Below are 27,436 nucleotides of genomic sequence, written 5' to 3' on the forward strand. Positions count from 1 at the left end.
GGACCAGCGTTTCTCAAAGACTTTTCGGGACCACCAGGACAGAGAGAATATGAAGGTGGTGTATTGGCAGCGGCCGATGAGAGGAATCTCTCTTATATGGATGGCGCTGTCCTGTGGATGAGTAGGAGAAGTGATCCACAGAGACCACTTCTTTCCCCGGTAGACCTCAAAGCAATTTACAAATGGAAGCTAGTATCATTTTTACTTAAGCACACACACACACACACACACAGAGAAACTGGAGTACAGAGAGAGGATGGGACTTGCCCAGTCAGGAGTCCTGACCCCCAGCCTTGAACACTGTTACATGTGTCGCCGCCAGAGGATTTGTGGGAATCAGTGCTCTGGTATTTCTCCCCTCCAAACCAGCTGCCTTTCCACGGGGCTAACAGGCACATCGTGCACAATGAGGACAACACACCAATGACCGCCAAGGCGTCACCACAGGGCCACGCAAAGGGGTGAGCTGGGCCCCTCGGACACGGCGCCGAACAGAAAGCGCTGACCCTCGGGCATCCCCCTAAAGTGGGGCGGCTCCATTAGAGTCCGACCGAGCCCCCAGCTCCCCAGGCCGGGCACAGATCGCAGCCTGCAGCCCCGGCCCCTCCTGGGTCAGAGCAGGGGGCACCACCCAGGAGCGGGGAAAGCCTGAGCCCGGACCCCCCCCCGCAGAGCACGGCGGGGGGGACGGACAGACAGACACCAATGGCGGGGGGGGAATAAAGGCACAGACATGGGGGTACGAGGACAGACACACCACGCTGGGGCGGGGGAGGGGAATAAGGGCTCCTGGGACAGACAGACAGGCGCGGCGCGGGGGGGGCAGGATAGACAGACGGACGCGGGGGAGCGGGACAGACAGACGGACGGACGGGGGGAGCCCGACGCCAGAGCCCGGGGTCTCAGGGCGGGCGGACCCCGGGGTCCGGGGCCGAGACGGCCCCATCGGTACCTGCTCATGGCCCCAACCGCCTCCCGCGGCTCTCTCCCGGCGCCGGTGTCAGCTTCAGGCCGGAAGCAAATCCCGGCTCGGGACAGGCAGCTTCCGGGCCCCGCGCTACCCATAGGGCGCTTTCACATGGCGTCGGCGTGACCCCTGACCCCGGAAGAGATCGGGACTCTCCCTGCCTGCTTGGGGGGAGAGACCATCCGGGATGGGGGCGGGGGAGAAACCATCGCGGGGAGAGGGGGACTGGAGCTGGGCCGCTGGGCATTGTACAGCCAAAGCGGGGGAGCCCCTGTTTGTGGGGGGGAGGACACCCCTTCATGGGGAGGGGGAGCCCCGGTTTGTGGGGGGAGGACACCCCTACATGGGATGGGGAGCCCCTGTTTGTGGGGGGGAGGACACCCCTACATGGGGACGGATGGCACCCCCCCCTCACTGCCCTTTCGCTAGGAAGGGTCTCATGTAAGGGGCTCCCTGTGGGGATGGGCGCAGCGCAGGCAGAGGCTGGCATAGGGCAGAATCTCTTCAGGCTAAGGAATCTGCGGAGGTGCCAGCATCCTGGTTCCTGCTTGGCTCATGGAGATAGGAGCCCTAGGACACCTCCCCTCCCCCCGATAATAGAACGTGACTGTGAGCTGGGGCCAGCTCTCCGTGCTGCGGATGGCCCCCCTTCTCCTGATCAGGGCTGTCCGCCTTGATTTTCAACTTTCTCAACTGACTGGGACGAGCTGTGATCTGAGCACGGGACCAGGAGCTTGTCCTGAGGTCCAAGCAGCAGCCGGGGGAGGCAGAGGACTGGGAGAATGGACAACTGTCTGTCTAGAAATGGTCCAAGGCTTTCATCAGCCTCCGTTCTCCCTTCGGAGCCTCAGCACTTCGCCTCAAACTCCTCAGGCCCGTCTTGCTTACGCTGGGGCAAATCATGAGTAACTACGGAAGTTAGTGGAGTTGCTTTGAGAGGAGAAGCGGGCCCTTGAGGCTGTGGGGTGAGCACAGGCGCTCGGAAAGAGATGGATGGGGATTGCACATCACCTGACTTTCAGTTCATTTGCTGGTTGCCATTGCTCGTGAGGCAGGCAACCCACGGAGGTCAGTGGAGTCTGTGTGGTTCTCTGGCTAGAGGACTGGGAGTCAGGAAATCTGTATTCAGCATGACCTTGGAGAAATCACTTCATCTCTGCCCCCAAATCCATGTGCCCTAAGTGGCAGTACCATATGGTAGCCAGCCTCCTCTGAGCCAGAATTTCCAGCCCAGAGACGTGGGTAGTCCACTGCATTCCTCACTGGATCAGCCGGGAACAAGCCCTTACAAGTCTGCCACCTTCCCGCGGGAAGGGATCAGGAAAAGAAACAGGCTTGCGTTGACTGGAGAATGCAGATTGAATTTGTTAATAACATGAAACCGGCCCTTGTCCACAGTGGGACAGGTGCCAGGACACTGCATCTTGGCAGCTTTATTTATTTCCTTGTGAAAAGTCAATGGGTGGAATGAGGGTATTGCTGGCTTCACTCAAGACGCTGCTCCTGAGCAACAATGTCCTTGCTGTGAGCAGTTCCGATGCCAGCCAAAGCAAAAACCGGTTCCTGGACAAAAACAAAGGTGCCCCTTGACAACGCTGCGTTGGGCAGCCAAACCCGTGTGTGTACTTAAAACACAGACTGGGAGGAGCACAATAAGGTGTAGTAAGGCGGGATTAGCTGGACTAGTAACCTCCAGAGGCAAGAAAACAGACTAGGGCCCAGATCCTCAAAACTATTTAGGCACCTAACAGTTGTTGATTTCAATGCCATCTCTTGAGTACAGCATATGGGTCATGGGACTTAATGGCCAACTCTTACCAATAGCACTGCAGAATTCAGGGGGCTGGTGGTGGATTACAGAGACCCTCAGACCTAGGTCACTGCTTCTACTCTGGCCCAGCTTGGGTGGGAAGTTGTTACTGTCTGATCCTAGCAGGTGTGGCTCCATATCACAAAACCCCACCACCACTCCACCTCCTTGTTGGAAGCCTCAGCAGAGAGGCCAAAGACTGACTGGATTTTGACTGCCCCTTTCACTCTGAGTGGGGAGCCTGGCAGGTCAGTATGAGGAAGCTTGCACAGGTCCTGTACCTGGCCCTATTTCCCTTGCCTTTCCCATCCTTGTACAGAGAGCCTAACAGCCATTGTTCTGAGTCTCAGACAAGAACCTACTCTTTAACCATCTGGCACTGCAGTGACTCCAGCCCACGCTCCCTCTGCCACCATCTCTGCAGCTCTCCAAGGCCCTAGCACCCTATGGAGCATAAGGGATTGTGAGTTGTGGCCGAGTCTTCTGCTTACCAGCAGGGAGGCATTAACCAGCCCCATAGTTAGGTGCCAGCCTCACGCACTTACTGTACCCTGGCAAACCTGCTGTTGGGAGGCCTTGGAGTTGTTCCTGGGCGCTTGGTGACAGAAGGACTAGCCAGGCCTGTTGTATCTGAGCGGCTCCTCCTTTACCCTCTCCCAATAAAACACACTGCAAAGATTTATTTACAAAGCTTTATTACCGCAATGAGGTGCATGGAAGGGGCCTTGCTCAATACAGGATCAAAGGGTACAGAATGAGAGAGAGAGAGAGAGAGAGACCTAAACTAAACTAAGAAGCTGCCTCTTGCTCGCAGTCCCCATTAGGGATGATATAACCATGGAAAACAGCATTTTGAATTTGGCAAACAGGAACTTCTTGCATTTTCCACGTTAACGTTCCCTCCAGGGGGCTGGTACAAATCCAGCTCAAGGCGCTAGCCATTGTAAGATATGTGGTGGCTCCTGTGAAACAAGTTAGTGGGTTCTTGGCTCAGGTCCCAGTAGATAAGTGGCCACCTGACAAAAATCACCCTCACTGGCACAAACTGGCCTCTTTTGGTAGACAGCGTCAGCAGAGAAGCCAAGGATCGAGTGGGGGTCTTCTCCCTTGCTAGAGACAGGGGCTCAAGGGGAGTTAGGCACCTACAAAAGCTTTGAGGATCTGAGACAGGGTCCTTCCTGCAGATCCAGCTTGAGGCACATTGGTGGGGGAAGCTTGACCCTATCTGCCCTAGGATATAAACTAGAGGACTTCAGTCTCCAGGGCTGGTGAACCAACACTATGGTTTGGCTCCACCTCTATTCAATTGTCCAGTGCCATTTCACCTTTTAATTTCACCTGCCCTGTCTCCCCTGTGTTCGGTGCCCCTACACCCAGACTCTGGTCCACTGGAAGTCATGGAGATGCTCTAGTGGGTGGAATCATCTTCAAGCTTTCTCTGGTCAGCACTCCCCTAGTAGCACTGGGCTTCCCCCACCACATGGAGCTGGAGTTTGCTCCCGTGTTCCTCTCTCGCTCTGTGGTCTTTCAGAGAAGCCCAGGGCTGGTTTGCTTTAACGAAATATACAAACAAGTGGAGATAAAGACCAGATCGTCACCCTGCTGGAAGGAAGGAGGGAATTCTTGCCCAGCTTTGCACGTTCATGCACCCACAAACCCTCCCACACAAGCCAGGATTCCACATCCTAGGGCAGCTCTTGCTAGAACAACTCTAGCAAGTTGGGCAGGGTCTCCACCTCCCCCGCACCACCATCACTGACACTAATTGCCCCCCACCACACTTTTAGCAGGCTCAAGCAAAGAGGGCAAGGACTAAATGGACCACAAAGACTGAACTGTCCAAAGGAAGGGCCTTTCTTTAGGGTTGAAGACATGGGGAAAGCTTGCATTGCTGCCACCTGTACTGCACTGGGATGTGTGATCGTCTCCTAAGGGAAGGGGCGGAAGCCGCATTGTTTGGCACAGTTAGAGGGACAGGACAGAGCACTAGTAAATGGAGACTAGGGAAAATCTTGCATTAGCCTCCGGGCCTGGGATGGATTAGATGCCCCACAGCAAGAGGACTTGCCCATCTCTATCATCTAGATGGACATGCAGAGGCTTTCAAACATCTGTCCAGCTGCCACCTTTCGCCAGCACTAAATTCACTTAACAGAAACAAGCCATCCATTGGCAGATAACGGGAAAATCAGAAAGATGAGAAAGGAAGTGTGGGGGGGAAATAAAGTAAACGAGGCCGTTAAGGAAAGAGAATCCATAACATGGAGCGGGAAGATGAGTGCGTTCCACCTCTGGGACGGCTTCCTCCATCTTCCTTCCGCCACCCAAGCTAACTGGTGCCTCCGAGTGGGGAGGTGGCGGGGCAGTTCTCTACGTTAACGGAGCGGGGAGGTCTCTCTGCAAAGCCAACGTGTCTCCGCTCCTTGTGTTCTGGGGAGGGGAAAAGGAAAAAAAAAAAAGATGCAGAAGCTGTAGATTGTGAGCTCCCCAGGGCAGGGATCACCTGCTATTTGTTTGCATGTTGCCTAGTGCACAGATCCTGGATTGACAGGAGTCAGTTTATGGCTCTGAGGTGCAGGTTCTTAGAGCCTGGGGCTGTGGGGGCCCTGGGTCTCTGACACTCCCTTGTCACCACCAAGGGAGATTGGCAAAGCAGCACCTCACCAATCCTGGAAGGTCAGGCCCCGCAGGAATGGCCAAGGTGTGCAGCCGCCTGATTGGCTCGCACCCACTGCTTCAGCCAGGAAGTGACCCGAGGGGGTGTCTGAGTGACCGTGCATGCTCTCCATTGCTGCTGCATCAGATTCCGCTCTTGCCTATCTCCTGCAATCTGCCTCCAGCCCATTCCCACTTCACTCCCGCCCAGGGCCGGCTCCAGGGTTTTGGCCGCCCCAAGCAGCCAAACAAAAACAAACAAACAAAAAAGCCGCGATCGCGATCTGCGGCGGCAATTCGGCGGGAGGTCCTTCGCTCCGAGCAGGAGTGAGGGACAGTCCGCCGAACAGCTGGACGTGCCGCCCCTCTCTGAAGTGGCTGCCCCAAGCACCTAATTGGAGGACCTGGCTTCCCCCAACACTCTTTGTCATTTGCAAAGCAGTTACCATTTGCAATCCAGATGCGTGATTAGAGGGGGGAAATCCATTCCATGGATCCCACCAAGCAAACCTCTGGAGCAGGGATCCCCGCCACATGGCTCTTTTTGTGAGAGTCTGGGTGTTAACCAGAGTGTCGTGGCCAAACTCTAGCTTAGGGGAGGCCTTTCTGCTGAGCCAAGCTTCTCCATGCGGTTTCAACAGGATGCAGGTTCCCCCTTCGCTTTGGGTTCCCAGCTGTTAGTTGCCGTGCGCTGTTAAAACAGTAGCCACGTTCCACCCCAGAGCTGGCTGCATTTCAGCACTGGGGATGTGGCTCTTGCGTTTTCCTTTGCTTACCCCACTGTTGTGGGTTAGATGAGGCTTCTTTAATGAATGTTTGTGAAGCTGTCTGAGAGCCGCCCAAGGAGTGGGTACCCTTGAAGCATTAATGTGCTCTGCATTAACTGGCTCTATTTATGGACTCTACATCCAGCACTGATTAATTCTGTCATTGCTCCCTGCTACACAACATACACCCCCCCGCCCCCCGTTCTTGCTCCTCAGGCTCATGACGTTACCGCTTGGAGAAGGACTGTCCTGTCCTGGATCCGGTTCCTGGGCCTTGGTCCCGTCTCCTTCAGTAGCTTCAGGTTTCTCCCATTCAGCGAGCGAGTTCAGCTCATCCCCGAGCTCCGCTATCCCGCCAGCGAAGGACACTTTCTGGCCACCTACCGAGAGTAAACACCCGCATGTTAAATGATGGGCGTCTCCATCGCCAATCACTGAGGGTTCCAGGCTTCATGCAACAATCAGACAAGTGCTTTAAAACATCACCATGAATCAGTGAAATCCTGATGATCGATCGAGCCCAGGGCAGACCCAGATCCAAGCCCTCCTTCCCCCCAAATTAACATTAGGATCCTCTGGAAAGACCCTTCCCCTAGTCCCTTCTACCCAAGGCTCCAAAGTTCCTCCCTGTCAGCCCACCAATCTACACACTCAGGGAAAGCTAATGAAAGACGTTTGGGACCCTGATTAATTTGCAGCCACAAAAAGCCACTGATTTGGGGTATCTCAATTTCTGAGACACCTTGGCCCGGGGCCCAGCTTGCTGAGGAAGAAGAGGTCAGATGGACAAATCGACGGGAGCTGTGGATGATCTATGTCCTCTGAAAATCAGGCCCAGCCTGCCTTAGGCCTTGTCTACACTACAAATGCCATCCCGGCAACCCCCCCGGTGTAGACGCAGCTTGTGCCAGCAGATGGCGTTTCTCTGTTGGCGTAGCAAGACCACCTCCCTGAACAATATTAGCTATTCTGACAAGACTTTGTAGTGAACACCAGGCCTTTGGGTTGGGGGCTTGAAAATGGTGCTAATTTTAGCCTTGATGCTTCAAAACCCAAACGAGAAAAATGCAAAGGGAGACCAAAACCAGGGCTGATAAAGCCTGGGCCCCAGGTTAGTGCCAGGCCAGATAGGTGCCTCCTCTGAAAGCATAATGGTGATGCTAACTGACCCTTAACCCTGGAGGCATTGCTGGGTCTCCCACCCACCGCAGCAAACCCCCACGGATCCGCCATTGTCTATCGCACCGGCAGATTACCTTTCCTTTTGTGTGATTTGACGACAGCTGGATAGATACGTGGTTCAAATGCTCTGGCCTCATTTCCCGGGGCTTCTCGGGGGGTCAGCAACAAAGGAGAAAAAGAACAAGACGCATTGCACAGAATTCTCTGTCGGAAATATTAACAAAGGGGACAAACAAATCGGCAAGGGGGCCAAACTCGATGTGCTCTGAGCAATGGCCCTGCAGGGCTCCCCTCTCATAGCTAAGCTGAACGGTGGGACATGCTTACCATGTCCAGGCACAAATCAAGGACGGCTGACCCACTTAAGCGGGTAGATCCTGAGCAGCACAGTATTAGGGGCGATCAAATGCCCAGTGAGAGCCCCGACTCAGAGTGAGGGGGTTGGGGGAGAGCACCGATATCTCCTGAGTGATTCTCTGATTTACACTGGTATCAATCTGAAGTGACTCCTTTACAGTCAACGGAGCTGCACTGGATTAGCCCCAGCATTAGCACCTGGAGAATCAGGTCCCCTAGGCCGGCAGGAACCCAGTGCTAGGACGATCATGTCTGAGAGCTATAGGATACTGGTGCCCTCTGAGGGATTCCCCCACCCAGGGGAAGTGGGTTGTGGCACTGCCATTGGTTTCACACAGCATGAGACCACCCCCTAGGTGAGTTACGCCCTCAGTGTTCAGCTTTCCCTAAAACTAGAGGTGTTGCCTGCACTTTGAATGGGGAGAGATCAGACTTTTGTTGTTTCCCTGTCAATGAAAACACCACCCTCACCCTTTATAGGGTTAACATGCTTCCCTGCAGTGGGAAGAACCCAAATCCAAGGGGAACTAGCTAGTTTGGGAAAGCCAGAAAGCTGAGAGGGGCTAACCTCCAAACCAATGGGTTACACCAGCCCCTCCACACACACAGCTTTGGGGGCTGAGGGGGAAGGGAAAATGGGACCCAGAAAGGAACTGCCTCCAATTTGAGAATCACAAAGCAAACTCCTCCAGAAGGAGGTTTTGCAAACCCAGGGTGTCATCACTGCAGAGTTAACTCTGGTGGTGTCTCCAAGCCCTCTCCTGTCCACACAAAATCCTGTTGCCCAAGTGGGTCTATCTTCACTGCAGTTAACCCAGGCTCTTATCCAATTTTAGCTCAAACCTCTCCCCACCAACCAACCCTCTCTGACTTGGGTTTGGAGATGCTTTAAGCCCAGGCTAGCTGACCAGGATGGGACTCGGTTAGTGTCTGGGCTCTAGTTTAACCCAGGGGTTAAGGCTGGCCAAACCACTCCAGTGCTTTCCCACAATTCCCCCCACGCGCCCAGAAGGACAGACCGATTCTCTCCACGGCTGACTGGCAAAGAACCCTAGAGCGGCCCAGCTTACTGCACACAAAGAACCAAGGGAGCTTCCGCCCCGAGAGTGCAGCGCCACCAGCGCGGACCCATTAACCGGGGCCTGACTGCGGCTCACACCAGGGCTAGATTATTATCTCTGCAGTGCAGCCCCACCCCAGGAGCACAGCTGGGTTTTGTTCCTTGCTGCTGCCAAGTGAAACTGAAGTAGTAGCAGAAAGGGAAACTGATCGGCTTAGTTTCCTTGTGTGGGTGTAACTGTGACTACCGGAGTCCGGGCGGGCTGCTCCCTGGCCATGTGACAGGGCTGTTAGCCCTCGTCGGCCTGAGCCAGCGCACTCCAGAAATGGCACCGAAAGTTAAAATGGCACCAGCCACAAAAACTAAACTGAAGGTTGGGGTTTTGGTTTTTGATGCTTTCAATTCTGATCCTCGAAGGGGTTTGTAGTGACCCAGAGAAGGAAACATCGGGCCAGATGCTGAGCTCAGTTAAACCAGCATAAATCTGGAGTAATTCCATTGCCTTCACTGGAGTTACTCCAGATTTACATGGTGGAAATGAGATCAGAATCTGATTTTGTTGCCATACGCAGGGGCCAGCGTCTGTTGTGAATTACCCCAGTATAAATCCAGAGCAACTCCATTCGTGTCTCTCTGGTTTTACCCCAGAGGAACTGACAGCAGATTCTGGCCCCCAATTTTTTCTTGGCAACCTCCCTTTCAAAACAAAACAGCGCCAGCCAAATCAATGATCTGTTGTGGCAGGAGAGAGAGAGGACACTCTGGGGCAGTGAATGCAAAGGGGGTTCCTTTATTACGCCTGCCGGATGCAGACAGACACCACGGTTCTCTCTGACTCCAAGACTTGCTCAACAGCCTGCGTTCCACCATGTCAACCTTTCTACGCTCCACCTGCCCCTCCTCCCCCGCACACCAGCCTTGCCGCCCCCTCCAGAACCTCTGGATGTTGTGTTTGCAAGAAGCCTGGACACCAGTGCAGGCGTGAAACCCCAGGCCCGGCTCCCCGAGGTGAGAGACGCCGCCCGCCGTGATGACATGTGCCTCCTGTCCCGATAAAATGTCTCTCTGCTGTAATCACCAGCTTCCCGGCGCCTCTGGAGCTTAGCAGCAGGGCGGGGAGTGTGCGTGCACACTCGGGAAGGGGTGCGAGCCTGTGAAAAGCAGCGTCAGCTGTTTCCCCAGATTTGGCTGGAACCGTTTTCTTTCTTTCCGGGGTACTTCTTTTACGATCCCTCTTCCCTGGCCTCTCACAAGAGGGAGCCATTCCCTTACCGGAGTGCTGCTTCGGCAGAGCTGGCTTGGGACGGGCTGCCACTGCCTCAGGTGCCAGAGGCAGGTCCTTCATCGCCTGGGCTCCTGGAATGAATACAGCAGCAAGATAAGCCATCTGGGGAGCGACCAACGAAGGTCAGGGCGGCTGGCGCGCCGTCTGCGGAGCACAAATCCTGTCCCTCCCCCACTCCGCCGTCACCGGCACTTTCAGCCGCTTTCTGTTACCCCAAGGCCCCAGCGCTCTTGCTACCCTCGGATGGCCGTTTGGTGGGGTGAGTTTGGCAAGTCTCGGCCCAGTTGCAAATAAGACAGGCGTCCCCGCTGGGGAAAAAAATCTCCCCCTGCCGCAGGTGGCTCTGCTAATCCCCCTTTGTCTTCAGCCGCAGCAGAGCAGGCAAGGACTGAATGGGGCCTGGAGATCGGCTGCCCCTCTCAGCCCTAGACTGTTGCCACCAGGCCAGGCCAGATTCCTCATGGCGGTCTAGTAGATAGGCCTGGGGGGGTTGGACTCAGGAGACCTGTGCTCTGGTCCGAGTTCTGGCAGGGGCCTCGGGGCAACTCTGTGCCTCAGTTTCCCCTCCCATCCTTTACCTCCTCTATTCAGACAGTAAGTAATTGGGGGGCAGAGGCTGCTTCTCGCGATAGGTACATACAATTCCCTGCCCCACAGGCCCCTGATTGCTGCCGAGGCCTCTAGATACCTCTGTAATAGATCTAAATCACAGAACACAGGGAGAACCCTCGGCAGCTGCTACCCTCCTTTCCTTCCTTCAGATGCCTCCGCTACCATGTGGCCTATCGGAAACCAGCCAATTGGCGACGGCTGGAGGGGCAAATTGGGACAGCTGGTGCTCTGGTTATTGCTAATTGCAAAGGTATCAATGTCTATAAGATTGTATCTGTCTGATTATATCCTCCCCCCCCCCACTCAAGACTTCATACCTGACTTGTCTTCTTAGACGGTAAGCTTGCTGGGAGTCGGGATAGGTGCCAAGTTTTCCCAAGTGTTTGTGCAGGGCCTTGCCTCACGGGGCCCCGATCCTGACCGGGGCTTTTAACTGCTACTGGGACACAAATCTGAAATGGACACTCAGATGCTCGGGGGAGGGGCACATTACAGCTTCCTAAATAGATTTCACTGCCACTGTGTTGGCAGCGCTGGGTGTGTATGGGGAGCCCAGGATTGGAAGGGGAGGGGCTGCGGGGCAGGACTGAGGGGCACTGGCAGAGCTGTGGAGGTGGGGAGCCCCAGGCTGGGATAGCAGAGGGGGGATGTGCGGCTGAATGGAGCAGCATCAATGGAGTGCTGGGGTGGGAGCCCAGGACGATAAAAGAAACAAAGAACTTAACTCTAACCCCAACCAGCCTTTCCCAGCTCTCGCTGCCCAGAGCGGAAGGGAGCTGAGATGCCGAAGTGCCAAGATAAACGTCCCCGATTCCCACCCCCCTGAATTTAACCGGGGGGGGGGATCTCGCCATCCCCCAACAGTGCAGGGAAAGCAGGTGGGTGGGTTGGGGTGGGTGTGTGTCTCTGACTGAATGCCAAGGCACCAGGCTCACCGCTCCTTCGTGCCAAGCAACAGTGATGGTTTCCTAGGTGACTGACGGCTCATTGTACCAGGGAGGGAGCGTATGCGTGGCGGTGGTGAGGAATATTTACAGGTTTCTCCCTAGCAGCAAAGGCGCTAAATGAAGGGATATTTTAGTATGCGCAGCGGGTCCCCGGTGAGTGGGATCCGAGGAAGGCGGGGGGAAGGGGGGGAATAGTGAGGCCTTTAAATAGACTTTTGCTATGCTGGCAGCTCCCACCTGCTTCCAAACTCCTTGACCGCCAGACTCGGATCCAGGGAAAACTGCCCTGGACTAAAGCAAATGAGCAGGAATTTCCTTCCCAACTGCTCTCCCTTCCCCCACATCACTTCCTTTCAGGGCTCAGAGATGTCAGAACCCCCGGTCCCCCACCCCACCCCCTGCTTCCCATAAATGGCCAAGCAAGCCCCATCTGCCCTCTGCGCTCCTGAGTTCCACCCCAGGGCCTTTGGCCAGCCTATTCTGGGCTTCTTCCCCCAGCTCTGATCGGGTAGCATCGCTGAGCCACTTTGCACGGGTGTCACTGCTGGAGTCTGTTGGTGCTTGTCCCCGGAGTATCTGAGCATCTAGGGAACCTAAACAGCTGAGCCCTGCACAGGGATCCATTGCACTCGGGCACCGGGCTTGGAAACCTCCTTCTTTCAAACAGGAATCTCAGCAGAGCAAGGCCAGCAAGATGCCCTGGGAAACGCTGAGCCACCCTTTGAGTTGGAGAAGAGATACAAACTCTCCACCAACAATGGCAGCCAGGAGTGGGACGAGTCATCCCGGAGTTCCCGCTGAGCCTAAACCTGCAGCCTAAACCCCGATGGCTCATCCCGCTCTCATGGTTCAGGGACGGCTCCTCAGGGCACCTCGGGGATGGACTCAGCACAGGGAGGAAAGCCGCGATTCCCATCGCCGTGATACCGAATGGGACAACCCTTCTAGCTAGAGAGCTGTGATTTGTGCTGGCGTCTATCACTGTCCCCACATGGAGAAACTGAGGCCCAGAGCAGCTCCCCAAGGTCAGCCGGCAGGGAAGGGAGAGCTGCAGCAGCCGCCAGCCATTGGCTGCGTCTGTTGGCTGTATTATTTGCAAAGGACCATTCTCCCGGGGCTGTTGGAAACACAGCGCCAACCTTATGGGATCCAGGACTGGATGCCCGTCTGCCTGGCTCCCAGGCCTGTCCTTGTAGGACATGATCACGCTGCATCGCACGGCCTTGGGCTCCCCTCCTTAGGGAAGATCTAACGACCTGAGCTTCCCTCTCTGGTTTTCCATTACCCCTCTTCCCAGACAATGGCACTGCTGTGTTACATTGATGTACGGCAAGTTGCAGTACCAACTGCTGCCACTGGGGAGGGGGGCATCAAGCTTCTCCCGGCCTGGGGGATGCAGGACACCTACGGTAGCTGCCCCTAAGGGGGAATTTTGGGTGCTGCAGGATGTGCAGACACAGAGCAGGGAACCTGGTGGGGCCGAGTCCAGGGGCGCCTGCCTGCACCCGCCCCTGCAGCCCTACCCCACTTGCTTTGGGCACCAGCTGCTCCTGCCCCCTGCCTCCCCCCAAGTGGCTATTTATACTGCAATTCTCTTACCAGGAACGACACTGCTCTCTAGTTCACACGGGCCGGGGATCTCGGAGTCGATGTCGTCTGGGTCACACGACTTGTCGTCCTCGGCCTCCCCTTCGGAGCTGTCCTCGTGCTCGGCAGCCTCCTCGTCCTCCAGGCCGCTGCTGGCCTCCAGGTGCGACTGCACAATGCGCTGCATGGCTGGAATGCACAAGGAGGGAAGAAGAGCCAACTCGTGCCAGTGGGAGCCGGGTCCAGCCAGTGCAGGTTCCAGGTGACCCAGCCTCTGTCGTCTCTGGCACCAAGGGATGGGGTGCAGAGGGATCCGAGAGATGGGAGCCACACCCCACTAGCGATCTCTCTGGGTGTATTAGACTGTAGGATCTCAAAGCACTTCACAAAGCCCAGATCACATTCACAACCTGCCTCACAGCAGGTCAGTGCTATCCCTGCTGCACAGATGGGGGAAACTGAGGCACAGAGAGAGGAAGTCCCTTACCTGAGATCAAACCCACTCAGTGACTAGAGCTGGAACAGAACCCAGGAGTCCTGGCTCCCAGTCCTGCCTTCTAACCACTTCACCTTTCTCTAGGTACTCCACACAGACCAGATTCTTCTTTCACTCACATCAGTTTTATTCCCAAGTTTACACACTGTTTTCAGAGGAGTTAAACCTGATTTCAATTGCCGAGAGAATGTTATCAAGTCCGATATCTATAAAGGACATTACCAATCTATTCTTCACACCATTGGTGGTACAGTAACACCACCTGTGAACCTAAAGTTTGTTTCCTGACCAGTTTTTTCCCTCCATCACGTGTGCATGCTGGCTTGTTTGTTATAGGGTTGCTTGTAAGTGCTGTGACATGTGAACACTGCTTGGGCTATTGTGGGTGGCTAGTAAGCGCAGGACCACGTGCACTGGTTTGTCATTGCAGGGCAGTTCCCCGAGTGGTAGGCTCGGCAGGTGCTGACAGCGCCTTCATAGAAGCGTCAGTGCCTGAGCTCTGATACCCCTGCGCTCTGGGTGTGTTTGCGGAGCTGCTTTCTGGATGCCCTTGGTTCTCCTCTGACTAGCGGACCCAGTGGAGTAGGCAATCGCCTCCTGGGAGCAGAGAAGCCTGGTTGCATGGTAGAGATCCACCAGCCCTGCACAAATCAGCCCTCTGCTGAAACAATCTGCACGTGTGCCTGTCAACCCAGGCATGGCAAACCTCTGGGTACGCAGGCTCAGTGCAGTACACAGGGCAGCCCTGCGACAACAAATGTCAGTGCATGCATACGCTCGCCCCATACCCCGTGTGTGTGTGTGTGTGTGTGTGTATATGCTCCGGACAGACGCGTCTAGCATGCTAACGGACCGAGCGGCAGATCGGAGACACACAGCTTCAGAGTAACAACGCAATGCTGCAGCTTCCTATGACCTTCCCCCTGCCTGCCTGGGGATCCTACGAAAGCTCCGAGGTCAGATGTCCACGGTGCATTTACTGCATTAAAAAACCCGCAGCAGCACCCAGTCTCAGAGCCCGGGTCAGCTGATCTGGGCTTGCGGGGCTGGGGCTGCGAGGCTATCACATTGCAGTGGAGATGTTTGGGCTCTGTCTGGAGCCTGGGCGATGAGCCTCCCCACTGTAGACATACCCCTAGCGCCCCTCTTTGGAGGGCTCCACAGTATCTCATGAAGCATCAAACGAGCCAGAGTGGGAAACCTGGCTAGGAAGTGAAGTGGGGAAGCACCCAGGAATTTAATACGGCGCCAGCTCCGACCGGGATGATTGTCCTGTCAGCAGATCCCGCTGCCGCTCACACCCCGGTTTGCAAGAGGAATTAGCTTCAGGGCCAGTGAAACAGACAAAACCCTCCCGCCCTCCCTCAAATGAATCCGGTGCTGCCTCAGCGCTTTGGTCACTGGACATGCTGACCGGGTCCGGGTCTTCATCCACCTCCTCCCCTTCACCACCACGGGACGAAGTGGGGATTATTCTACCTGCTCGCCCTGGCTGCGATACGGAGGCGGCTCAAAAGGGTTCCAAGCAGCGTGGCAGCCTTCATGAAATCTGGCTTCTCGGGGACCTAGTGCCCCTGGCAGTGCCAGCCACTAGCTTCCCAGCCAGGGGAGTTTGCAGCTGGGTGACCCTAGGCTATAGAGCTCCGTACTGCCCCAGGGGAACGCACTGGGTAATGTTCACACGGCAGCTGGGAACCAGGCCCCTGGCCCAGGCAGACAGACTCGCGCTAGCGTGGTGAACATAGCTGTGTGGATCTTCCGGCTCAGGCAGGTGCCCGGGCTTTCGAGCCCACCCGACCCCCTTGGCTTGAGAACCCGAGTCTGCTTACGTGAGCTGCGCGATTCGCTCCCAACTGCAGCGTAGACAAACCCTCTGCGGCCTGCTCCTCCACACACCCTCCCTACAAACCCTGGTGCTTTATCAGTGACCGTGAGACGGTCCGAACAGCACGGAATTTCCACACTGTCCGAGACAGCATCTGCCCTCCCAGGCCGGAGTCACCACCGGCCTGAAAAATCTGGCCATGGAGTCACAGTGGGGGGCTGAGGCCTTATTTAGATGTCTCAATGCGAGCTGAGCTCAGCTGAAAATCTGGTCCCGGTTGGGGCTGCTGAGAACCCAGCAGGTGGGGAAATCTGACCCCATTTTGGGGGGAGGATGGAACTTGCCACACAACCCAGGGCTCAGCTCAGATTTGGGGCCTTTTGTAAAAAAAAAAAAAGCAGTTTAAATGTATATTTCAGGGATGAAAAATAAATGGATTAGGGCTAGATGCAGTAGAGTGGGTGTGTTGGGTCACTGGCAGGAAGCAGAGGTGGCTATAAACATCAACACGTAATAAGCCACTGTCAACAGTAGACTATTGTCTCTGTCTCTCGGATCGGTTTTATTTCCCCAAACAAGGCTGGTCACATTCCTTGCTGAGGACTACATCCCTGCCAAGGCTGAAGACGAAGGAAACATTTGCTTTGTGTGAGCTAAGGGCTGGGTACAAAGGACCAGAAAGGCACTCAGAACCAGCGGTCTGAAATGGAAGTGCTATCGCAACTTTGAGCCGAGGGAAGATATGGGTTTGAGGATAAAGTGGGGGACAGGGAGGCAGGACTCCTGGGGTCTCTTCCTGGCTGTTGATTACAGCAGGAGGCAGGGAGTCAGGTTTCTTGGTTTGTAACTGCAGGAGGAAGTGGGGTACATTGGTTAAAGCAGGGGCCTCCTGGCCAGGGGCAGCTCTATGTTTTTTGCTGCCCCAAGCACGGCAGTCAGGCGGTACGGTGACCAGATGTCCCAATTTTATAGGGGCAGTCCTGATTTTTGGGTCTTTTTAGGCTCCTATTACCCCCCACCCCCGTCCTGATTTTTCACACTCGCTGTCTGGTCACCCTATCAGGCGGCCTTTGGTGGCATGCCTGTGGGCGGTCCGCTTGTCACGCGGATTTGGCGACGTTTCTGCAGGTGATCTGCCGGTCCCGCACTTTTGGCGTACCCGCCACCAAATTGCCGCCGAAGCCGCAGGACCGGCGGACCTCCCACAGGCATGCCGTTGAAGGCTGCCTGACTGCCACCCTCACGGCGACCGGCACGCCGCCCCCCGCGGCTTGCCGCCCCAGGCGCCCACTTGCTGCGCGGGTGCCTGGAGCCGCCCCTGCTCCTGGCAGTCCGGACTGCTGAGTTCTGTTCCTGGCAGGGAGCGGGAATACAGTCTAGTGGCTGGATCACAGGGTTGGGGACCCCAACTGGCTTCTATTCCTGGCTCTGAGAGGGAGTATGGTCCAGTGGTTAGAGCAGGGGCCTGGGTTCTATCCTTGGCTGGTCAGTGTAGGCGTCTCAACCCCCTGACTCTACTGCTCAGTTTAGGGCTGATTTGTTTGGAAACTCGATCCTAGGAACTGAGGCAGCGGGAACCAGGAGGCCAAATCCCAGCTGGACCTGGGCAGAGTGCGACCTGAAGCCACTGTCCCTTTAACACGCCGGTGAGCTTGTTCCACCAGTAAAGCAGGACTGATGGCAGGGGGATAGAGGAGAGAGAGGCTGTGCCAGAGAGCCCCCCGGGCCACACTTCGGCCGCCACTGGCTCCGAGGCAGCTAACCCTGCAGGCCAGCCCAGCTGCCTCCAGTGCACTGAAGGGGAGTGGGGGAGGTTGGGAGAGGAGCCAGAGAATTTAGTGATAAGCTCAGGGGGAGAGATAGAGTGATGGCAAAGGGAGGAGGGGGAAGCACCCTCCTCCAGCCTTGAAGGCAGCACAAAGGAGCCTGCCGGGCCTCCCCCGCCCGCCGGCCTTGAAACCAGCCAGTGCCTGCATGGGAGCCAAGAGGCAGGAGCGAAGCCAGAGCGGCCGGATCGGCGGCCGGAGGGCCAGCGATCAGCATGGCAGACGCTCGGGGCTCCCCAACCCTGGCTGGGATGCCCCGAGGCCTGTCTGGGACAGACCATCCCAGCCCCTGCTGGACTAAGGGCCGGGCGATATTGACCCTCTCTTCATTCCACTGACCCTTGGGCCCCGATTCACCCCAGCGCTGGCACGGAGCGTGGCCCGGGGACCGAAGGGAGAGAGCGATGCACCTCTCTAGTCCTGGGGCCTGCTCTGGCCCTGGACAGAGTTAGAGGGGCCTTGAGACCCCATGTCCAATGGGCATCGGAGCCACCCAGGGGAGCGGGGCATGCCTCCTCCTGTCCTGCTCCCAGCACTGGCCGTGGAAAGGGGACGATTCATGGGGCACGGGGCTTACAGATCACAGGGGCCATAGGAAGCTGAAGAATTGGCCCTTGTGTGGGTCATTTTAAAGGCACAAGGGTGTAAAACTTCCCGGGGGGAGGGGTACAATTCCCTGGGCTCGGCACAGGGGTAACTGGGTGAAATTTACAAGGGGCCAGACTACAGGAGCCAATTGTCCCTTCTGGCCTTAAGCTCTGATGAATCCTATGACTCTTTGGGTCCATCTGCACAGCAGGAAAAGACCCATGGCACGGCCACGGCTGGCACGGCTCAGCTGACACAGGCCTGGGCTGCAGGGCGCTTTGGGGGTTTTCCAAGCTGTGTGGCCTTTGCTGGCCCAGGATCATCCAGGCTGGGCCCTTCTCTAGCCATGCTCCCTCTGGGATGCCCGTTTTGTGAGCGATAGCGACCCAGGGCATGATTTCCCCCAAATTACACACCCCTCTATAGCCCCATGGGCCTCAGCTCCAGCTGAGGGAGCGGGTAACGCAGCCCCCCAGCACCATCTGGGTCCTTCCCTCTCTCGCTGCCATGCGGGAGGCAACGTGCCTTCAGAGGCAGCGAGGGAAGAAAGCAGGGGGCTGGGAGGGAACCCGGGGGAGGGAGAGCAGAGCCTGAGTCCTGGCAGATTTCACAGCACCCGAGATGTGATAGAGACAGGTGAGAACAATAGGTGCGTGCGGATGAAGTGGGAGCAAGCGGCTGATGGGAAATTGCTATGTACAGTACAGAGCATGTGTGCACGTATGTGCGAGTTTGACGCAGTGTGTGCACGTGCGAGAGAGAGAGAGAGAGACAGTGTGTGTGTGCGTATATGTGTGCAGGAGCGAAACTGTGTGATTGTGTATGTGTGAGAGAGGGAGAAGCAGCGGAGCAAGAAATGTGTTGCCTAAATCCACTCCTCATCCCCACTATCCACCATTCATGGCCCCGCTCCAGGCCTCGGTTTCCCCGTCTGTAACATGGGAGTGGGGGGTGAGCCTGAACTCCAGGCTGTCTGCCCTGCGCACTGAGATCCCCAGGGCGGCAGTCAGAAGGGGCGAGCTAGGCAGAGCGAGGACCCTCTCTCTGCATCTCACCCCCTGTTGAGGCGGCCCCATCGCCATGCACCCTGCAATGAGATCCTTGCGGGGCAGTAAACTCTTAAATACCTGGCAGTGTCTGCAGCGCAGACAGATTGTCGAACGCACACACGGCATCAAATTAGGGCTTTAAATAGATCATGTCAGTAAACATGCTGGGCCTGATTCATCTCGCTCTGACACTGGTGTAACTCCACCCGCTCCAGGCACGTCGCTCCTGATTTACACTGGGAGGGGGAGAGAGGAGAACTGGGCCCTCTGATTTTGCCATTGACGCTCGTTCAGATCAAAAGGTGCTAATGAGAGATTTGAGTTTGGTGTGGGGTTGGTACATTACACTCTTTCACCTGGCAACATCTGACAGCTCCGATAGAGACACTTGCTGAGAAAAACAGGGCCAAGCCCGTTAACTCCACTGAAATCAGTCAGAAGAAGTAATTTGCTCTGTGTTTGTACAGAGCCTAGCGCAACGGGGCTCAATCTGGTTGGCCTCTACAAGCTCCTGTAATATAATAATGGGAAAGAACTTGGGAGGGAGCGAGAGACATTCGCCTCGGCAGAGAGGGTCCTTCCCAAACCTCATGTATCATCTAAGTCCCATTTAAAGACCTCAAAATAAGGCTTAAGTGGGATATCAGCAATGCACAAAATATATGCTGGCCCATTGCTCAAAAAAGGCAATAAAGGTCATTTTTTTGCTGATGAAGACAACTTGGCCATAGGCAAACCCAGAGAGAAAAGCACAGCTGTTTAACCCCTAAGATTGGACCATATAATTGTCAGAATCGCAGAGGGAACACATTCTGGGTCTAAATCTCTATCTTTTTTTTTAAACACAAAGCCTCCGTAAAGAGGGAACCAGGAATAGTGGAGTGAACAAGGGTCTGGCAGCCGGGATCTTCCTATTCTAAGCTCAGCTGAGCCACAGACTTGCTGTGTGGCCCTAGTGCAAGTCACCGCCCCGCTCTGTGCCTCAGTTTCCCCACCTGTAGAACAGGGATGGAATTATTTCGCTCCCTCTTCGGGCTGCTGCTGAGCTTATTTGATCTCTGTAGAGATTTTAGCATTTTTAAAGTGCTGCACAATTACCATCACTCAGCTCCGAGGCATTTAAAATAAAACACACCGGCTATTTTTAATGGGGTATGGTGGGGGGGGAACTAAACAATGTGTCGGCTCCCCCTGCTAGTCCAGCTCTGCAGCAGCAGTTGAAGCCCCAAAGTTACGATCCAAAGGATTTTGTGGCCTTTAAGGATTTGAACTTTTCCCTTGTAGCTTTTGGAAACCTAAACTCACTGCAGGGAAATGCGAAACTGACTAGAAGCAGGAAGTGAAACTGACCCGGTAAGACTCACTGCCCCCAAGCGGATGGAAGACCAATAAGGTGTCCATCAACAAGGAGGTGAGTGAATGAGGATGGAACACGCTGCTGTGCAGAGGACAATAAAAAGGCCACGCATCCCTAGGGGATGAAGCAGGACTTGAGTGATACACAGACCTTGTGCAAAAAGAACAGGAGTACTTGTGGCACCTTAGAGACTAACTCCATCTTGGAGCTGGACTTTGCATAGGAGGGAGGAGGGGGGGTCTCCTCCCACAAGAGAGAGTCTATTTAACCCTGGGGGAGACCCCTCCATTTGGTCTTCAGCTGGCTAAAGAAGGAGCCTCTCCACCCCCCCAGGATGCTTGAAGGAAACCGAAACAAAAGACAGTAGCTACAGGGGTTGTGAGAGATTGCTGGACCCAGGCTAAAGGGAGATTAGCCTGTGAAAGGGAGCATTCTGGAACTGGTGAGGAACTTATCTGTATTTAGTTTAATTAGGCATAGATTTGCGCATTTTATTTTATTTTGCTTGTGACTTACTTTGTTCTGTCTGTTACTACTTTGAACCACTTAAATCCTACTGTCTGTATTTAATAAAATCACTTTTTATTTAGTAATTTACTCAGAGTATGTATTAATACCTGGGGGAGCAAACAGCTGTTCATATCTCTCTATCAGTGTTATAGAGGGCGAACAATTTATGAGTTTGCCCTGCATAAGCTTTATGCAGGGTAAAACGGATTTATCTGGGTTTAGACCCCATTGGGAGTTGGGCATCTGAGTGCTAAAGACAAGCACACTCCTGTGAGCTGTTTTTGGGTAAACTTGCAGTTTTGGGACAAGTGATTCAGACCCTGAGTCTGTGTTGGAGCCAGACAGGAGTGGCTGGCTCAGCAAGACAGGGTGCTGGAGCCCTAAGCTGGCAGGGAAAACAGAAGCAGGGGTAGTCTTGGCACATTGGGTGGCAGCTCCCAAGGGGGTTTCTGTGATCCAACCTAAGGTGCCACAAGTACTCCTGTTCTTTTTGCAGATACAGACTAACACGGCTGCTACTCTGAAACAGACCTTGTGGGTGAAGTGGGACATAGGCGATGCATAGACTTTGCACGGTCTCTCGGCACAGGGGTGAATTTCACTGCTGCTCCCAAACTTTCTTTTGGCAAGGGATGAAATGAAAGCACATGTACCTTTAAGAGAGGGAGGCGTGTAGACACACGGGTTGGTCCTCTTTGTTTTAAGCAGGTGGCCCTCGCCCAGTGTTCTCTGGAAGGAAGGAGAATGGATTGTCAACAGTACCAGAGCAGAGAAATCAAGAGAGTCTCCAGTTAACATGGGCCTACGAATGGAGGGCCAAGCTCAGGGCTGGGACATCAAGTCGAGCAGCCACCCAGGTGACCCAGCCAAAGAGACCCCTGCTCAGCCGCCTTCCCCTGCTCATCATGGGGAGAACCCACATGTGCTGCCCGGTGCCCCTCTCTTGACAGGGACAAAGGCTGCCTGGGAGACCTTGGATGCTGGTTGTTAAGCACAGAGGCCCTAGGTGGGGTGGGGTGGTGGGGAGCAGGGGCAAAGTGCAGGGAATCCAAAGCAAACCTTGGGCGCTGAGCAGAGCACACTAACTTTTGAACAACATGGAGTGAAGATTTCCACGCTCCTTTGCCAATGGCTCACCCCTCGGCCCTGGGCCTCACGTTAAAAACAAAGTCCTGGGCCCAGATTCGAGGCTGGCGAAAAGCACTGGCTCCACCAGCCTAGACACTGAGGTCCGGTTCCTCAAAGACTGCAGAGATGTTAGTTGCCCACTTCATGCCGAATGGTTTCTTGCAACATGTGTTAACTCCTTATGTTTAACAGCCTGTTCCATCTTGTATCTAGCTGTGACGCTCTGGGAGTGCCTGAAGAAGAGCTCAGTGTGACGTGAAAGCTCCTCTCTCACCAACAGAAGCTGGTCCAATAAAAGATATTCCCTCCCCCACCTCGTCTGTCTCATATCCTGGGACTGACACAGCGACCACACTGGAAAGGTATTTAACTATCTCTGACATCACTGGGAGTTTGGCACCTAAACATCTTTGAGAATATGAGGGCCTCTCTGCACAGAACAGGGACGGTGCGGTCACTGCACTGTCAATGTGTGTCAGACCGGAGCACAGTTCTGCTCACTCCCGGAAGCAACTGGCTCCTTACTCCACCTGGGTGGGAGAGAAGTGGGAGTGGCTTTCTGGAGAGAGAGGATCTAGAGGGTGGGCTGAGAATTCCTGGAGGAGGAGCCCTAGGAGCTGCCAGCCCTGAGGAAAAGGGGTTTGAACTGAACTTTGCTTCACTGTCAATTCCCCAAACTCCAAGGAGTGGGGATGGTCGTCGAGGGCTTGGGGGGAGGCAGGGTGAGTTTGGATTCTAACTCATGTGAGTGGACTGTGTCTGAGAGCAGGTTGTGGGATGCCCCTTCTCAGACAGGCCAGTTAGTGCCACTCGCTATTGTGGGGCTGGACTGAGGCCCAGAGCGTTCATGTCACATAAGTTGTCAAACACCCATTAGATGGTTACAAGTTTCATTCACTGTCAATTCCGAGCTGGGGCAGGATTTGAACTGGCCACACGGAGGTGAAAGGTTCCATATGGCACCGTCCATGGCCGCCAGCAAGGGGCTGGTTTTGTTAGTACACTGCGAGGTGGCGAAAGTATGCGGCAATTACGAGATAAGTCGCAAATCCGCTACAGTAACGAACTGTGAGTTCTCTGCATCATAGGGGGGCGGGGGGGCTTGAAGAGCAGCCAAACCCTTAACCGGTTCCTAAGCTTCAGATTCCTGGCTCCTGTTCACTTCTTCATCTCCCATTACAGTTTAGCACTTTGCCATGCACTAAGGAATTTAATTTCATTCGAGATCAAGGAGAAGTCATGGAAAATGTGGGCAGAGATAATCTCTCGTTGCGAGCTCCTGGAGCGTGGGGATTGAGCCGGGCTTTGCAGCAGCTCAAATTGTTTGGGAACTTCCAAGGTAACTTTGCACCGCGCAATCTATCACTGTCATGCTGGCTTCACAAGGGCAAGGAAAAGGCCCAAGGTCATGAGCCGGGGGTGCCCTGACATTTTCTCCCTTAATCAATGCTGAATAACCGCGGTGACTTGCAGTGCTCCTGAAAGGTGGCAACTGAAAGCAGCAGCTATACGCGACCGGCGCAAGCTTCCCCTGCCAATGCCCCTCCATCCTGACCTACGATCCCCCACTATTCCAGTGCACAGCTCTGCCAATGCCCCACACGCCTGACCTGCCATCCCCCTGCTATTCTGATCCTTGGCCTCTGTGTGTCCCATGCCCTGAGCCCCACGCCCAAGCTCGCCAGCTGCTTTGGGGAAGAGGGCAATGCCAGGGGAGCAGGTTTTTCCACCAGTGGGTGAACTGGGATGAGGCTCACTGGAGACAGGTCATGCCCCTGAGGCTGCGGTTGTGCCTGTCCTGAGCCAGTCACACCACTCAGGAGGAAGGGGTCTTTGTAGCATCCGTGTTGCCACTACCTCCACCCTCCCTCTGGGGCTGCCGATACAGGTCAGAGCCTGGGCTGGTCGTTTCACTGCATCTCCATTCACCCAGCCCATCCTCCCCGCTCCCTCGCAGGGCCCCATCACTGACCTGGTATGGGGAATAATCCTCTTCTGCAGGAGGAAGAGGGCGGGAGAGAGGAGGGAAGAAGAAAAAGACAATCAGGGCACAAGCCAGGGCAGCGGGACGACAGCAGGGGGCGCCCACTCCTGGTCAGAGAGGGGCCCAATTCCCCGGACACTTGGGGCCAGAGCTGCCCCCCTTTTGCCCCACTCGCCCCAGCCCCCATGCCAGCCTCAGGCCAGGCTGCAGCGAGATCGCCAGGCAGGGAGGTGCCCAAATGGGGAGAGAGTCACCTGCCAGCACCACCATGGAGCTTCCCAAAGGCCGCGGCACCAGGCCATAGCAGCCCAGAGCCAGACCCGCTCTGCTGGGCACCGAGAGCCACCTCAAGGCCTCTCAATCTGGGATTCGCCCTCCGGGCTGGGAGGGGAGGCGGATCCCCTGGGACCAGGAGGGGGCATTGGGGTGGGGAGTTCTCAGGCTTCCATCCCAATCCCTCTTCTCACCGGGAAGGGGTCGCCTGCCCCGCTGCCCCGGCGCGCCTCAGCTTGTTGGCGATGGCCACGAGAGCACCCCCCCCCGCCCCCAGGCCCTGCCACCCCCAGCTGTGACCTGGCTCTCCCCAATCCTCTCCTCCCCTCCAGACAGGCCGACGAGGGCCCTGATGGTGGCTGCGCCGTGTCCCCCCCGGCTGGGATGGAGGCCATGACCCCCACCCAGAGCGGACTCACCTGGGGACGAGTGCTCCGACATCTGGAAGAGCATGGCAGGCGTGGGCCTCCGGCGGCGGATCTAAACAGGGGTGCGACGGGGAGGAGAACGGTTTGAGGGTCACCATTCGGGGTGGAGGTGAGGAGAGGCGATGATGCCTTGCTTCCCCCCACACACACACACCTCGCTTTGTTCTGGCCCACAGGGAACAGGTTTCCCCTGCCTCCACTACCCACCCCCCATCAGAGCCGTTGTTGTGGTCCCCAGGACATGGCACTGTGGCCGTGGGATGCTCAGCCAGGGAGCCCCCTCTGACATCCTTGGTGCCGATGCCTATGAACAGCACGGTAACGGTTCGGTCGCAGGGGCCCGGATATCACAGCTGACCACGCTGACCAATATTGTCTCGTTGTTTCCTGGCGCTCCCCTGTCTGACCCCATCTCTTGTGTTATGCTTCTCTTGCCAGCTCCTTGGGGGCGGAGGCGATCTGTTTATTGTGTGTTTGTTCAGCACCTAGCGCAACAGGGTCCTGGACCAGGACTTGGCCTCCTGGGTGCTACGGTAATACCAATAATAAATAATAATAAAATCCTGCGCCCCTCAGGTAACCCATCACCATCACATGCCCTCTCCAGCCCCCCACTGGCCCTCTAACCCATCACTCTAAGCCAGGCAACTTCTAGTCCACCACCTGGCTGTACCAAAAAGCTTCAGCCAAACCCTTACAATGTACGTATCATCATCGCCCTCTACTGGTCAGCATTGGACTTGCACATATATACCCTCTACAGGTTATAAGCCCTGCAACAGCTACAGCCAATGGGGATTCCCCAAGGGGTAGGAGCAGGTTTCCAGCCCTGCCACACTGCCCTGGACATCGCACATCCTCTGGGAGCCCTTTGAAGATCACAGAGCAGCCAGCGCGTGCGATTTTATCCCTCAACATTGGACAGCCCTGGCCCTTGGAATCACAAACATCTCCGATTTCAATTTTTAAAAATAAGGACGTTTGCAGCCCCCCGCCCGTGGCTGCTGGGGAAAGCAGGGAAAGGTGACGCAGGTGAAGTCTCAGAAACCGGCAGGTGAATAAAAAGAACCCCCAGTTTATTTCGTTTAAAAAAAATCTCATGATTTAGCTTGTGATATTCTGGGGGACTTTGACTTGTGGTTTTGGAATGCCTGGGGCTGGCCAGGCTGGCTGACAATCCTAACACCCTTGTGGGGAGGTGTGCGAGAGAGAGAGTCTGAGAGTGAGCTAGTGTGTGCATTGATTTTACATGGGTGTCTGGTGTGTAAGATTGGGTGTTAGTTTTGTGTAGCTGTGTGTGCGTGACCTTGTGTGTGCGTGCGCGTTGGCTTTGTGGGGGAGTGGCTGAGTGGTGTGTGCCTTGGTATGTATCGGGGTGTAAGTGATTGTGTGTGAGAGGGGCGCTGTGTGTGTGTGTGTGTGTTGGTGTTGTGTATCAGTGTGTATGTACACGATCTAGCGTGTGTACATGCATGTGAGACGGGAGATGTAAGGGGCTTGGACCTGGGGATGTACCAAGGTCTCCGCATCCCCGGGTTATTAAGCAGGGAAGCTTCTAAGCCCAGGGACTCCCTTGAGAGGTGGTAGCAGAGGATGGGACAGGCAGTCCAGCTGCAGGGGCTGGTCAGTCCAGCCCAGCGAGATGAAGGGAGAGAGACCAGCTCTCGCAGAGGCCAGGCTGGTGGGGCCGGGCATCTGGAGGAAGTGAGATCAAAGCTGAGTGCATCTTGGGGGGGGGGCAGTTCGGGCCATTCTGGGGGCACAGGTGGGGCCGCATCAGGGCAAGCTGCTGGCTCCACCATGGCAGCCTCATCCCTCGCCTGGCTGGCACCCCCACGTGAAGGGAAGGGAAATCAGTCTCCGCAGCCCTTTGGCCTCCCTGTTGAGGCTGCTAACGGAGGCCAACTGGTGTGATGGGGCGATTTGTCACATGGACACAGGTCCACCAGATGGAGGCCCCTGAACTCAGGTCACACGGGGCGTCCGACTTCCATGAGATGGTAACTTGACGGGCCATTGGCCTGACTGGAGCTGCCCCGCAAATATAGGAGTCAAACTACTCCCAGGCCTAGAACGGAAACCAGGTTTCATTTTTGACCGATAACCCTGAGGTCACGCTCCTCTCGAGTAACACACCGGCGCAGGGCCGGTGATGTGGCTGGAGGGGGGAGTATATTGGCTAGACTTGCAATTCACGAGGATCACCAGTGCTAGCGGAACCCGGGTTCACTCGTGAAATTGCATCTGGCATCATAGGTGCTGGAACAAGGGGTGCGGGGGGTGGTGGCTGTCCCCCCCCGGCTTGAAGTGGATTCCATTATATCCAGGGGTTACAGTTTGGTTCAGTGGCTCTCAGCACCCCCCATACACACACACACACACACACACACACTCTACAAGTCGTTCCAGCACCCCTGCCTGGCATGCGCTGCCGGTAATCTCTCCTGACCCAGCTTGGAACTCGAAAGCCACCTAGCTCAGTCAGTCAGTCAGTAAGGAGCCCCCCAAGACAGAGGGGCAACTTTGATCTGACACCCTCCCCACCCTTCTGCTCTTTGCTGGGGGCTCCTGGGACCCAGACCCAAGTCGCATCCGGATTCAGCAAATCCTAATCCTCAGTGCTGCCTGTCTGGAGGCACCTGGGCTTGACAAACACAACTCACTCTCACCTGTGCAGCTGGGGTAGGTTTTTGCAGCCGGATTTAACCCTGCGTGGTGACTGGCAAGCACCGGATTTAACCCT

General features: G+C 55.6%; 2 protein-coding genes across 2 annotated transcripts in view; both read right to left on the reverse strand.

The window, feature by feature from the left end:
• Window positions 1-1,015, reverse strand: part of STARD3 (StAR related lipid transfer domain containing 3) — a 29,466-nt gene extending 28,451 nt beyond the window's left edge. Inside the window, exon 1 of the mRNA XM_024210035.3 lies at window positions 953-1,015. The gene's annotated coding sequence lies outside the window, so the exon portion shown is untranslated. The remainder of the gene's footprint in view (window positions 1-952) is intronic.
• Window positions 1,016-5,106: 4,091 nt separating this feature from the next.
• PPP1R1B (protein phosphatase 1 regulatory inhibitor subunit 1B) overlaps window positions 5,107-27,436 on the reverse strand; it is a 23,196-nt gene continuing 866 nt past the window's right edge. The window contains exons 2-9 of the mRNA XM_024210034.2: window positions 24,685-24,745; window positions 23,981-24,003; window positions 21,534-21,609; window positions 13,242-13,418; window positions 10,071-10,154; window positions 7,456-7,527; window positions 6,430-6,579; window positions 5,107-5,207 (exon numbers count right to left, since the gene is read on the reverse strand). Coding sequence (XP_024065802.1) covers window positions 5,107-5,207; window positions 6,430-6,579; window positions 7,456-7,527; window positions 10,071-10,154; window positions 13,242-13,418; window positions 21,534-21,609; window positions 23,981-24,003; window positions 24,685-24,745 — 744 coding nt within the window. The remainder of the gene's footprint in view (window positions 5,208-6,429; window positions 6,580-7,455; window positions 7,528-10,070; window positions 10,155-13,241; window positions 13,419-21,533; window positions 21,610-23,980; window positions 24,004-24,684; window positions 24,746-27,436) is intronic.

Source organism: Terrapene carolina, unplaced genomic scaffold, assembly GCF_002925995.2.
Source record: "Terrapene carolina triunguis isolate 2854851 unplaced genomic scaffold, T_m_triunguis-2.0 Scaffold193, whole genome shotgun sequence".
Classification (NCBI taxonomy): Eukaryota; Metazoa; Chordata; order Testudines; family Emydidae; genus Terrapene; species Terrapene triunguis.